Raw genomic sequence first — 12,493 nt, 5'->3', positions numbered from 1 at the left:
TATTTTCCTCAAGTAGCCAACAGAGCTCATCCAGAAATAAATGCGAGCCGAGTACAGCAGAAAGGAAAGCGTCTGTGTGTGTGTGTGCACACGGGCACGTCTTCCCGATCACCCCGGCCCCTACCGCCACTGCCGGCTGTGCCAGGACTGACGGCTCGGTTCGGGAGCCGAAAGCAGGGGAGGCCGAGTACGAGAAACGTGCTCTCCCCTTTCCCGCAGTGTTTTTCTTTCTTGTCGGGTAATTCCTGTTCGCTAAACACCGCGTAGCCCGAACGCGGACCCTTCCGAAGCCTGTTTTGGCACAAAAGGGTTATTTCCATGCCGCCTCGCTCACCCCTTTCCCGGGGTACACGCATCCCAAACGCCCGTAGCTCCAGCAGGAAGAGGCACGGGCTGTGACTTGCTCCGGGCCGGCAGCCCCGTGGCCGAGCGGGCGTCGTTTGAGGAGGATGGGGGGGGGTAGCGCTGCTGGTGCGGCGCTCCTGACGGTCCGGGGGGAGCGGCAGAGCGAATCCTCCCTTCCCGTCTCCCGCCGGCCATTGTTCGCCTTATCGGCCCCATCTCGCCTCTCCGCTCCACGCCCCCCAGCTCGCCCCGGCCCACGCACCGGGCGAGCACTCTCTGCCCGGGCTCACGCCGCTCCCCGGTCCTCGCCGGGGGAGAGGGGCGGGGCCTCCAGGTACCGCCCCCGGGAGGGGCGCGCGCGGAGCCCCGCCCCGCGGCGCGCGGCCGGGCCAACGGCGGGCGGCGGGGCGTGAGGGGGGCGGTGCCGGGAGCAGCGGCGGCGGCGGCGACCCCGGGGGCGGTGGCGGCGGCGCGGGCCGCGCTGTGGGGAGGGCGCTCCATGGGCAGTGGGGCGGGAGTGCGCAGGGCCCGCGGCGGCCCGGCTGCTGCCAGCACTCGGCCGCCGCTCTCCGGTAAGGGCTGCCGCCGCCGGGAGGGAAGGTGGGACGCGTCCGCGGCGGGAGGGTGGGAGGCGTCGCCTGTCGCCGGCGGGAGGAGCCGCGGGTGAGCGCGGCGGCGAGTGGCTGTGGGGAGCGGGGCCGGCTGGAGGGGCCCTGCGCCTCTCTTCCGCTCCCGTCGGGTCTCCGGGGCGGGTGTCGCCCCTCGGAGCCCACCTCCCCGCCCGGCGGTGCCCTGGAGCGGTACCGGGCGGGGGCCGAGAGCCCACCCCCGCCCTGCCCCGCACCTCACGCCGTCTCCTGGCGGCGCCCCTGCGGCCTCTGCCCGCTACCTGCCGCGCCGCCGCTCCCCCTGCGGCCGGGCGGCGGCGGGGAAAGCCCTGGCTGCGGAGGACGTGCGGTCTGGCGGCGGGCGGGCCGCAGGAATGCGCGGCGGGGGCAGGGCGGAGCGCCGACCCCCGCCCGGGGCGCGGGGAGCAGCCCTGCCCTCGGCCGGGGGGCTGGCGGCGGCCCAGCCGCGGGGCCCCTTCGGGAGCGTCTTCTCACCCACCCACCCCCCCCTTTTTCTTTTTTCCTCCTCCCTACCGGGGAAATTGTGCTGGGAGAGCAAATTTCTGAAATATCTGGCGCTTTATTTTATTTTTTTTTCTCTTTTTTTTCCGTCGGGACTGGCAATGGCTCGCTCTTAACCAGAGCAGTCTGGAGGTGTTTATAGAAAAAAGCTGGTGGACGCTTTTCATTTTCAAAGCCAGAGCCTCCTGAAGAAATATGAAACACTTCTCAGTAATGAAAGGCATGTGTTCTGTGAGGGAAACTTTTCCCCATCTGCCTTGTAACGCAGGAGGAGCAGACGTAAGGGCTAATATTTACAAGGAGAAGGTGGCTGTTGTACTAAACTGTTCAGTTTTGGTTCTGCTGCTACTTTACAGCAAAAGTTTCTTGACGTTTTTCCCGTTCAGAAACGCCTTGTCATCACTTCTATAATTTTCAAAGTGGTGGCATCATTATACTACTTGTTGCTTGTTTGAATAAAAAAAATGCAACATATCTCTAAAATACAGCTTTAAAAGCATGGACTTGCTACAGGAACAGGTCTAACAGATCATGCTACTCTAAAGTTGATTCTGAAGCTGGCCAGACTTAAAAGAAGCATGTCTTTTAAATAATATGAAAATCTCTGTCTTGATATAAATAGATATCACACTTGTTAAAAGGAGAGAAGGTTATGTGGCTTTTTTTCTGTAATTGCAAGGCGGAATTGCAAAGCAGCTTTGTAGCCATGAGAATTACTTGTGGGAACAGAAGAAACTTGCTTAAACATTATGTTTAATGTAAACCTTACTTCAATCTACTTGAGGTGTTTGGAATTGCTTAACTATCTGCATTATTTGTATGGTCTTATGTGTACTCTTATAGGTACTGACTTTAAACAGTAAACAGAAATTAGAGCAGTTAATTTGTGCTAAATTTTGAAGTTTTCTTCCCCCTCCCCCCCCCCCCAGCACACACTCCCTGGAAGGCCTGCCAGATTAATTACAAAAACAACTGCTTTGACCACGTTTCCTCTGATATTTTTAAATTGCAAAGAGAAATAAAGTAGAAATAATGGAAAAATAATTGAAGGGCATTAGAATAACGCCTGTTGAAATACATAGTGGGAGTGTTCAAAATGTTAAAGGTGCTACTTCTTTAGTTGGTCTAACCCAATACAAACATATGTAGGATAACCTGTTTCAACCTGCATTTTTAGATCATAATAACTTATTTTTAGCTAAAAAATTGATGAATTTGAGGCTTTGCTACAGATATGTCTGCAATCCACGTTAACTTTTTAGCTGTCGTGTTCAAATTTGTGAGGTTTTTTTCTGTAGTGTTTATCATATAGTGTAAACATTGAGATTTTCTCCTCATGTTGAGAGAATAATAGCAGGCATTGTGCGAACTGTTGGAACCATACCTGACTCTGCCACCTGGAGTTTGCTGCTTTGAAATGAATCGCTTAACCTGACATGGGGAAATTTGCAGTAGCATTCAGTTTTTCATAAATGAGAGGAATGCAGGTAGTTCCTTAGTGATACCAATATAACTTGTGCATTTTTATGGTGGAACTTTTAATGTAATAAAGCAGAGCAACACCTTTCAAGATGATTGCACTGAGACTTGCAGATAACTTTTGATACTAAAACGTTTTAAAATCTCTTCACTATTCTATGTCTTCCCTTTGATTGCCTTTCATATTAAAAGATAGCAGGCTGAAAAGCCTACATAACTTCTTTCAGGATGTTTTCCTTTCTGAGACAAACTGTGATAGGCCACGGTTTCTTGCTCAGCACACTCTACACAAAGACTGTGCCTATCAGATCAAGGCTGTCTATTACCTTAAAAGACAGGATGCTGAATACAGCTTGGTGGTTGATGCAACCGGGGATGTTGCTTATGGTCTATATCAACTCAAGTGCTTTTGCAGTTTTATTTAGTTGCAGTAACGTTTTATGGTAAAGCCAGGTCTCAGGGTTGATTCTTAAGATTTCCAGAACAAATATTCAGGGAAGAAACTTTTCTCATGAAATAATCATGCATCATAAGTAACTTTTGAAATAATTACTGCATACCGTTGGTTTTTGTGCAACACCGTGTATCTGTACAAATGAAAATAACTTCAGACAGTCAAAACCCTTTATAATACTTCAGTTAAGCATTGTCATGTAAAGCAGTATCATCTTGAAAGAAGTTTTGGATCTTGTCAGTACAAAAGTATTACTTCACATATATTTCTATACTAATCAGCATTTTTCCTTCTCCTCCACCTTCTCCCCCCCCCTAATTTTTAAGGATTTCATCTTTGGCTTGTCAAATGGACGTTAAGCGACACTGAGTGTTAACCACGAGAGCTCTATAAGCACAGCGGCTGCTGGGATGTTGCGACAGAACGGTGGAAGTAACAAGCGTGGTTTGGGATTAGCCCGACTGTCTACCTCCAACTTCTTCACCATCTCTAATTCAGGAAATTGGGGAATGGGGCGCAGCACCAAGAGCAGCTCTTTGAGCAGCATTAGCTCCAACTCTGACTGCTATGATAATCCTGTTGTGGATCCAGAATATATCATGCAACTGGTGAATGATGTCAGAAAGTTTGCGGATGTGCTACTGTATTTGAAGGAAGCCATTCTCTCCGAAGGTGTGTCAGTTGTTCTTTATTCTTGATTCTTAGATTTTCTGAAACTCTCACAACTCCATTCATATGTTTTTAACTAGTCTTTACTGTGGTTATTCCCCCTTGCCATTTACCTTCCCCATTTATCCTCCCTTCCCCCAGCACGATGATTACGGGAAATGGTGGTTGTTAGTTTGGGTTATGTATTTCCTCATCAGAATACTGTGCAATCTGTTTCATAATCATAACAAGGGAAAAGAGGCTTTTAGCAGGCTGTCTAGGCTGATGCTAAAAGTTAGCAAGACCATCAACTGATTAGTTTTTTAACCACCTGAATGTTTTTTGTAATTCCAGATAATTCTGTTGATATTTTGGTGATGATTCAGTTTTCTAGACTCGTTTGGTTTTTGAGTCTTATACGCTAATAGTTTGAGTTTTAAGGTAGAATGTAACTCTCTGCACTTTTTTCCTCTACAAGATAAGTATTTACCATCTTCTGCCAGCAGGTGGAAACTGCAAAGTTTCTTGCTTACAAGGAATGAGAATTATTATGCGTTCCTGTTCCTTTAGGGAAATGGTATTAGTCCATTTTTGGTCATCAGCAGGAAAGCTTTTATCTACCTTCTACAGAAATGTTATCATGTTAATAGCTGAAATGACGTGCGGAGCAGTTTTGTATAAGTTGTCCTGAGCGTTGAGTATTTGCAGTCACCACTGTTTCAAGTGAGTTTGCACGTGGCTGAAATAGCTCTGCCAAAAGGTGTGAACAAATCTTAACAGAGAAATAATTTGATACTAGTGATCAATTCATGTCAACAGTGTTTCTGCTGAGCATGCAGGATGAGTGGAGTTATTTGTGAGGTGGGGTGTCTGGTGCCTACTGACACTGAAATGGGCATCCTGTAGGAAAGAGCAGCCAAAATACTGAAGTGTTCCAGTTGCCATGCAGCAGTTGTTAGTTAACATACAGTTTAAAATTTTGGATTCAGAAGATCCAAAAAAACTAACATGGAAGACAGGAGCTGTCATCTTGTTTTATATTACTTTGTGGAATTAATTTGTGAAACAGTGTTGTCCATTTAAAGGATTGTTCATTTATAAAGGAGAGATGTTTCTTTTCCATGGTTAGGAGTGTTCTTTTTGACCTCTGTCCCCAAAATCTCATAATGTAGTGAGCTCTGTAATACTGGGCTTGCTTACTGCTGGCTGAAGACAACCTACTGGAAGCTACATAATTTGGATTGCATTTCTCCATCTTATTTATCTTTGGAAATGTTTACAGTTGTCTGTCCAAAAATTAACAAAAACTTACTAAGGTGATTGAACAGACTTCTTACACATAAAATTCTGGCTCATAATGCTTGCAGCTTACCACCACCCTGAAATGAATTACATGAATTATTCCAAGGTGGAATCAGTTGCAGGGACAGAAAATTAATTTCTTCCTTTTTGGACAGCGTTAATCTACTGACTTGATGTAGATTTTGTTGAATAGTAAAACTTTACTCTAAAGTTTATGAAATAAGAACTAAAAATAAATTCTGTTACTAGCTACAGAAAAAAAAAAGATTATTTTGATGTGTATATGCTGCATGCATCTTTGAGCAGTTCAGAAGTGGCATATGTAAGTGGTGCAATAGGGTTCCATCAATGGGCATTGTATTTGCCTGGTAAGCATTCCTAGAATCTGCTGTAGGTCTTTCAGCCTCTAACCACTATTCCCTAAGGTAACTTCTACATCTACTGTTTGTTGTAGTATCACCACTTTGGCAGATTTGTCTAAAAAGTCCTTTCTTTGCCCAGTAACTTCGCTCTTGGCCATGTGTGGCCCTGTTCGTCAGTGCTGGCCATTCCACTGCTGGGGTCTGCATCAGTAGACATCACTGATTTCAGTGGGTGCATGCCTCGAATTTTCATACTGACTGATGGTTTTATTCCCTGCTTGTGTTATCTGAGCTGCCTTGGAAGAGCCTAGCAGTTATTCACCCATGGTTCACTTAACATTCTCCTGATGTAGTGATACTATCTTGGATGAAAAATCTAAGCTGTTTTGGATTATAACATGTATTCGTGTCTGAACTAGATCATAAGTGCCTTTGGATTATAGACTTGTAATGTGTTTTGTACAGTACCAATGCAAGTCAATCTATGACATGAAGAATAAATTGAGATCTTTTTAAGGGGAGGGTGTTATATAACTCATATTTTCTGTAGATTTCAAGGGTGTTTCTCTTGGCATTACTTATACTAATATAATGTAATTTCTTACAGTAGTCTTATTGTCATAATGCTGAATAAATTTTGGATATTACTTTTCAACAAAGGTAAACCCAGCATTGTAACTTACTTTGATTATTTTCAGACTCTCACCCAGCAATGTTTGTTGTATAAACTGAAATCTAAAAAACTTGGAATCTCCTTGCTGGCAACGTGTAGGAAACTTGTTTCTTAATGATACTTCACATAAAAAACAAAACACTTCCACCCCACCCCTCCAAAAAAATCCCCAAACCCACAGACAAAAACCCCTCTGAATATATAGCTTTTTCAGCTGTAGAGTTGAAAAGATTGTCAGCTGTTTGGACATAAGGGAGTTGCAGTTGCCTCTTGTGTTGAGTGAAATACCATGTGTTCCATACACTTCAGTTCTTGCTGTCTTTTTTTAAATTCCCTCTTGAATCTAGGCATTGTACTCACTGGATGTAACAATCTGTTATTAGTGATCCCACTTGAAGCAAAGGATCAAGATACTTCATGAATGTCTTCATTAAAGATGATGTCTGGGCATTTTTTGAACCTAGGTCAATGAATCCAGTGCTGTTTCACAAGAAATTTATTTGATTCTACTTGATGACAGGCTGAACCTGTGGCGGTTGAACTGCTCAAACAGTGCATCAGTCTGTTGGTCAAGTCTTCAGTTAAATTTCCAGATGAGGAAGATTGTGTCATATGGCTGATATTAGTAAGGATAGTTATGTTGTCATCATGTCTTTGTGTTTGAACTGAAAGGTCTTCATTTGTAGCATTTGTACTTTATGAGGTCAGAGATAACTGAAATATATTGAGGAGGTTCAAAATAAGTCAATCTTCTTTCTGATACGAAGGAAATAAAAACAGTTCCTCAGAAATCCCTGCCTGGAAGGCCAAAGTTGAAAGTATGTGTTGAATTAATACCTAGAAGACTCAGGTCATTACCTGCAATCTGTGCTACTTGTAAGAATGTTTATTTTTGTTTTATTGATGGCATTCTATATTTTTGAGGTACCCCTGGTTTAGTAGTTCTTTCAGTTTTAATGTACATCCTAAGTACAAACTGTTAAGACATAATGGCTTGAAAGCTGGTGAGTTTTCTCTTTCTGTTTTGAGTTCTGGTAGTAACTTTTCAGCTATTGGTTGGGAGTGTGAGAACCTAAGTGTTGCCTTCAGCTTACACCTGTCTTTGAAAAGGCAGGACATACAGTGAAGAACAATCTAAAGGCTGGAGCTATCTGTGATCTTCAGAAGTGGTGGCATTCCAGAAGAGAAGTAACCTTCCACGGTAGAGAATGGTTTAGGAACTGAGAAGTTGTTTACCTCCCACAGAAACCTGCTGAGGGCTTAAGAGCCTGACCACAGTATTGAAAATGCTTAAGAATTTGAAATGTGTGAGGTATACTTAAGGTAAATCCTGTAACTTGAAGAGGTTAATTCTTGTTCCAAAGCATGGGTTTAATGTGTCTGCAAGTAAGTGCTGTTGAATTTTGAGGCTGGGTGACTTCTACATGCATAATATGTTATTTTGGAGAATAGAAGATGTGGGGTAATTGCTATGTACTGTCCAGTCTTTTCAAAATGTAAGGATGCCTGTAGCTCATAGAAGCTGTATAGAAAGCATGTAAGCTGCTTTTTGGGACAAAACATGCAGGACCTACCTCTTAAAAAATTACATTAGAGAATTTATTGGTTCAAAATTACTATTGCTTATTGCATACATATGCGAAGTTGAGAATCTATTTAAGAATAGGTATTTATGTATGAGATTGGTGATGCTACACTCTGTGCTGTTACTGTATATAATAAATTCCACTGTTGCTTTGAGCAAATGATGCCACTGTGTGGTCTTTACTCAAATAAGATTCTTTTACTCATGTTTAAAAGGACCACACAAAAGAATGTTTAGGACAGTCTGTGTTCCTAATTAGAAGATATTTTAATAAGTGTTTCACTTTTAAACAGTAAATAGTAGCTTTTACTTGTATCACATTAGAGATGGGGGAAACATTCCTGTTTCCCTAGTCTGAAGATAGTTAGCTATGAGTTTTGTGACATCTGCTATTTATTTTTTTTTTAGTGTAATGCATGCTTCATACTGTAAGGTCTGCCCTTGGGACTGTGGGAAACACTGCGTTTCATTATGAATAGCTGTAAGGGTAAAATTTGCATGTGGTTTAAAAGTGCAGGAGTAATTATACTTTAATATATAACCTTGACTGTACTTCAGAAAATATTTTGGAGTTACTGCTTGCTTTATCGCAAACTTTGAAGTCATCTTCAAAGTGTGATATTGTGTGCTTCATGTGGGTAATTCTGCATCCTTTTTATGAGCAAAAACTTTCTTCCTCAAGTTCATCCTATCTTCAACTAATGTAAATTGTAGTTTATTCTAAAATGCTAATGTACCTTTTTTTCCCAGATATCTTAGAATAGCAAGATAAAGCTCTTACTTTCATCACAGATTTCTCTTTGAGGATCAGATTTTGCTGTCTGGTTTCTTAGTGTATGATAAGATTTTATTTATTTATTTTTGAACTGAAGCAGAGGTAAAAATACTGGTGAAGCTGGATGACCTAGTCAGGAATGTCTGCATCCTCTTTATGTTAGCACCAATACTTTCAAAAGGAACAGGAATGCTACCTAACTTGAAACCTATCAGGTCCTTATTTTTGAAGGATAAGATATTCAGCCCAGTGGGACAGTTTTAAAGGTGTGTCAAGTTAAATACTTTCCTCAAAGTAAGGAACTTGTAATCTCTAGTGACTTTAAAACCTTGTTTTAGCACCACGGAGATTGCTATTAATTGCACGCTACACTAAAAGCCAGAAACTGTCTACTGAATATAGTGCCCGAGGGTCAAAAATGAATGATTTCTCTTCAGCCCTACCAGGCTTGATAATGTGTACTTTTTTAGTACTGTCCATATTTTTAGTATAATTAAGGCACTGTGGTATTTTTAGCATTTGATTTTTATTTCTTTATTTTCTTATAGCGTAAACCATTAATCTCCTTTTTCTGAGGCAGTATTTTTGAAAGTCATTTTGCCCTGTTTTGCTAGGGAAATATGAAGTTCATTAGCTGTTGCAGTGAAGATTACAGATTGAAATTATGATAATTTATAATACCAGGTGTAATTTTGCTGGTTGGTCTTTATTCTTATTTTGATGTTTCTCAGTGAAAGGTGCTGTCTTTGATACACCTTAAACTGGATGTATTTACCTAATGATGCCTGATAGTATGAATGCTTGGTAGGTGGGCAAACTGCTCTAAACAAGGATCTGATAAAGTGTTTACCTTTGTTTGTGGCAGTCTCTGGAACTAATGTTTGGGGTCTTTTTTGTTCTGAGGGAAGTTGGACTGATTTCTTTAAAATTTTTATGGAAGATGGTGCTGGTTTTCTGCTTGATAGTATTTTGCGTCCTAAATAAGACCTTTATGAGAGAAGGGAAAGTGAAATGCTGTAAGGGCAGCTAACTTTCAGGGACCGTGAGAACATAGTGATTATCAAATGCGTAAACAATCTGCTTGTGAATTGATTAAATGACCTTCAAGGATCCTTGGGAAAAGGCAGAGGAATTCATGTAAAGTGTAATACATTGTTTTTCTTATTCCATGCAGCGCAAAAAAAAAAAAGGGGGAGAAAACAAACTGCCTAGTAGATAGTAAATCCCATTACAGAAATCACAACATTTGAGGATGTTGACAAATAGTCTGAAGTGGAATTTTAATGTTAGTCGCTTCTAGGATCCACTGAAGGGTTACATACTTGTAATATCTGAAGAATAATTCTGTAACTTATTATTAAAATACAACCTTTTTCGTACTTCGTAGCTCTTCTCAAACTTGGTCCACATGGAACTAACTGCATGTTTTAAATGTATCATCCTGTAATAACATTGTTCATCCTCTTGCTGAACCAAGTAAGGTGTTAAGAGGTGAACTCTGACAATTTGCTGCTTTGGATTTTACTGTTCCCATAGCGGAGTTGCCAGAATTGACCTTGTGAGCCGCAGTAGCTGGGAAGTCAGGACTAAACCAGGCCGGGGCAGGTGTGAGGCAGATGGAAAGAGTAACTTCTGAAGGCGCTCCTGCAGAAATTGCAGGTTTTGCTTCCCCATCAACAGCTGAATTGATGGTACAGTTCTGTAGCTGTTGAAAATGCAAAAGATGTGTCTAAAATTGTTGTCTTATTGTAAAGAACGTTATTGTTATGTTTAGGGTTCTGTTTCAATCCATGCTAATAGTGTATTTCTACAGCAGCTAAGAGAAGAAACTTAAGTGTGAGCTGCTGTGATCTCACTTCTTCCTGGCACTGGCAGTAGGTCTCTGGTGACTGCATAGCAAGCCAGTTCTGGGGGCAGATCAGTCTGAAAACTAGTCCTAGGAAGAAAGGAACTAGTTTTCAGCCAGATCAGTTCCATGAACTGACTGGCTGTAAGGTTATACTGAGTACTAGCAAAAGAGGGAGAAGGCGGCTGGCAAAGGAACCAGTGGCCAGAGGTTAAAATGAACAAGACTGTCAGGGTCTAGGCAGAGTTGGTGAGGAACTCTGCTCTGGCATTACAGCATATGCTGCTAAACCCTGTACCAACTCTTTCATCTCCTCTATTGAATGCTAATTTTGACAGGGGTGTATGAAAGCTGGTGAGGGAGAACAGCAAGCAGAAAATGCCCCTTGTAGATGCTGCCTTAGCTCTGAGATTTTGGCATATTTGAATTTGACAGTAGTCTTTTAAACTTGCCTTCCTAAAACCTGCTTCTTATGTGCAAAGACCTATGTGCTTCTGGTCTTTCTGACCTGGAAATTCCATAGTACACCCTTCCACATATCTCCAAGTAGTAGTCACTTCTAAATATTAGTTCTGTCAGTCTGAAATTTAAACTGTTCTTTGACAAATCTAAAATACTCCTTCAAGCTAAGAGATGTAAAGGATGTAAACAAGGATAGGAACAAAGTAAATACTTCCTTAATTTTTTTTTTAACAAGTAAAATTATTGCTAAGAACTCAAAGCCAATAGTAGTGATTTTTTTAATAGCTTCTGATGTTTTTTATGGCAAAACTCGGAGGAAAAAATATAAGCAGGCCTGTAAACTGCTTCTCTTAGTAGAGCTGTGGGACCACAGCAAGCCATAGACCTCCTGGTCATTTGCCCATGATTCCGTTGTTTTCACTCTGTCCTTTCTTCCTGGTCTCTCTCATGAACAGAAAGCACTGAGATCCCTGGTTGTGAGCCCTGCTCCTGTCCAGTGCTAGATTCCTCAAACCTGAGAAGTTCTGCAAAGGAAGCATGAGTATGATGCACCCGAGAGAACTCTGTCCATGAAAGAACTAGTGAAACTTGAATGAAGGCAAGCCTACAACAATCCAACAAAAAGTAGTTTACAGTTAAAGTTTGTGGGAGACGTGTATAGCTATGGACCGTGCTTTTCCCCAGGAGTGTTACACTTAAGCAGGGAGAGAGAACTTTCCACCTTTCTTGCCCTTTCACTCCAGATCATTCCATGACCTGTTTTGCCCAAGCTGTTTTCTATGAGTCTGCTGTCTTGCAGGCTTTTGTTAAGGAGTCTCGGACTTTCAGACGCTGTGACCAGAGCCAGAGGAGCTGGGCATTTCTCCTGCATTTTCTTTTGCTTTGCAGTTTTGCAATATTAGAGCACTGCTTAATTAATCTGTAGTTATGGAACAATTCTGCTGTTTCCAGTAGTCTGAACAAGCAGAGGAAAAAACCCAACCTCCTTTTGAAGCTCAGTTCAAGCAAAACCGTGTTATTTGTAGTCAAAGTGTAAGCTGCCAGTTAAATGCAGGTTGCTAACATTGGATGGTAAATGCTGTTTCTTCAGTTTCAGGGAAGACTGAAGTTAAATAATAACTTAGTAGACCAGCAGATAAGTTTGTGGCTGATAGTACTACCCCTCCCCCAGTTGCATACTCTGCATTCCTTCAGAACAAATGTTCACTTGTTGCTATAGTGTCTAAGATCAGCAGTCAGGAGGGGTGTGTGTGTGTCTTGAAGGCCTGTCAGTGTTTAAAATGTTAAATCAACCTTTATGTGCAGTCCGGATATTTTTGTTGACTTAAATAATTAGCATATGTGTCTTTAGGAAAACTCTGGACTATTTATAAGAGAGCGCAGGCATTTTCTGTTTTTATGTTGCTCTTGAAGTGCAAAAAAATGTACTACA

At 42.2% G+C, this 12,493-nt stretch overlaps 1 protein-coding gene across 3 annotated transcripts in view; it reads left to right on the top strand.

Annotated features, from left to right (window-relative positions):
* Window positions 1-765: 765 nt before the first annotated feature.
* ARHGAP29 (Rho GTPase activating protein 29) overlaps window positions 766-12,493 on the top strand; it is a 53,908-nt gene continuing 42,180 nt past the window's right edge. For all 3 annotated transcript variants that reach the window (XM_063344294.1, XM_063344295.1, XM_063344293.1), the window contains exons 1-2: window positions 766-917; window positions 3,735-4,080. In XM_063344294.1, the coding sequence (XP_063200364.1) occupies window positions 3,819-4,080 (262 nt within the window). In that variant the 5' untranslated portion in view covers window positions 766-917; window positions 3,735-3,818. The remainder of the gene's footprint in view (window positions 918-3,734; window positions 4,081-12,493) is intronic.

This window comes from Chroicocephalus ridibundus, chromosome 8 (assembly GCF_963924245.1).
Source record: "Chroicocephalus ridibundus chromosome 8, bChrRid1.1, whole genome shotgun sequence".
Classification (NCBI taxonomy): Eukaryota; Metazoa; Chordata; class Aves; order Charadriiformes; family Laridae; genus Chroicocephalus; species Chroicocephalus ridibundus.
The sequence above is the reverse complement of the archived record's forward strand: the minus strand, read 5'-3'. Positions and strand labels throughout refer to the sequence as shown.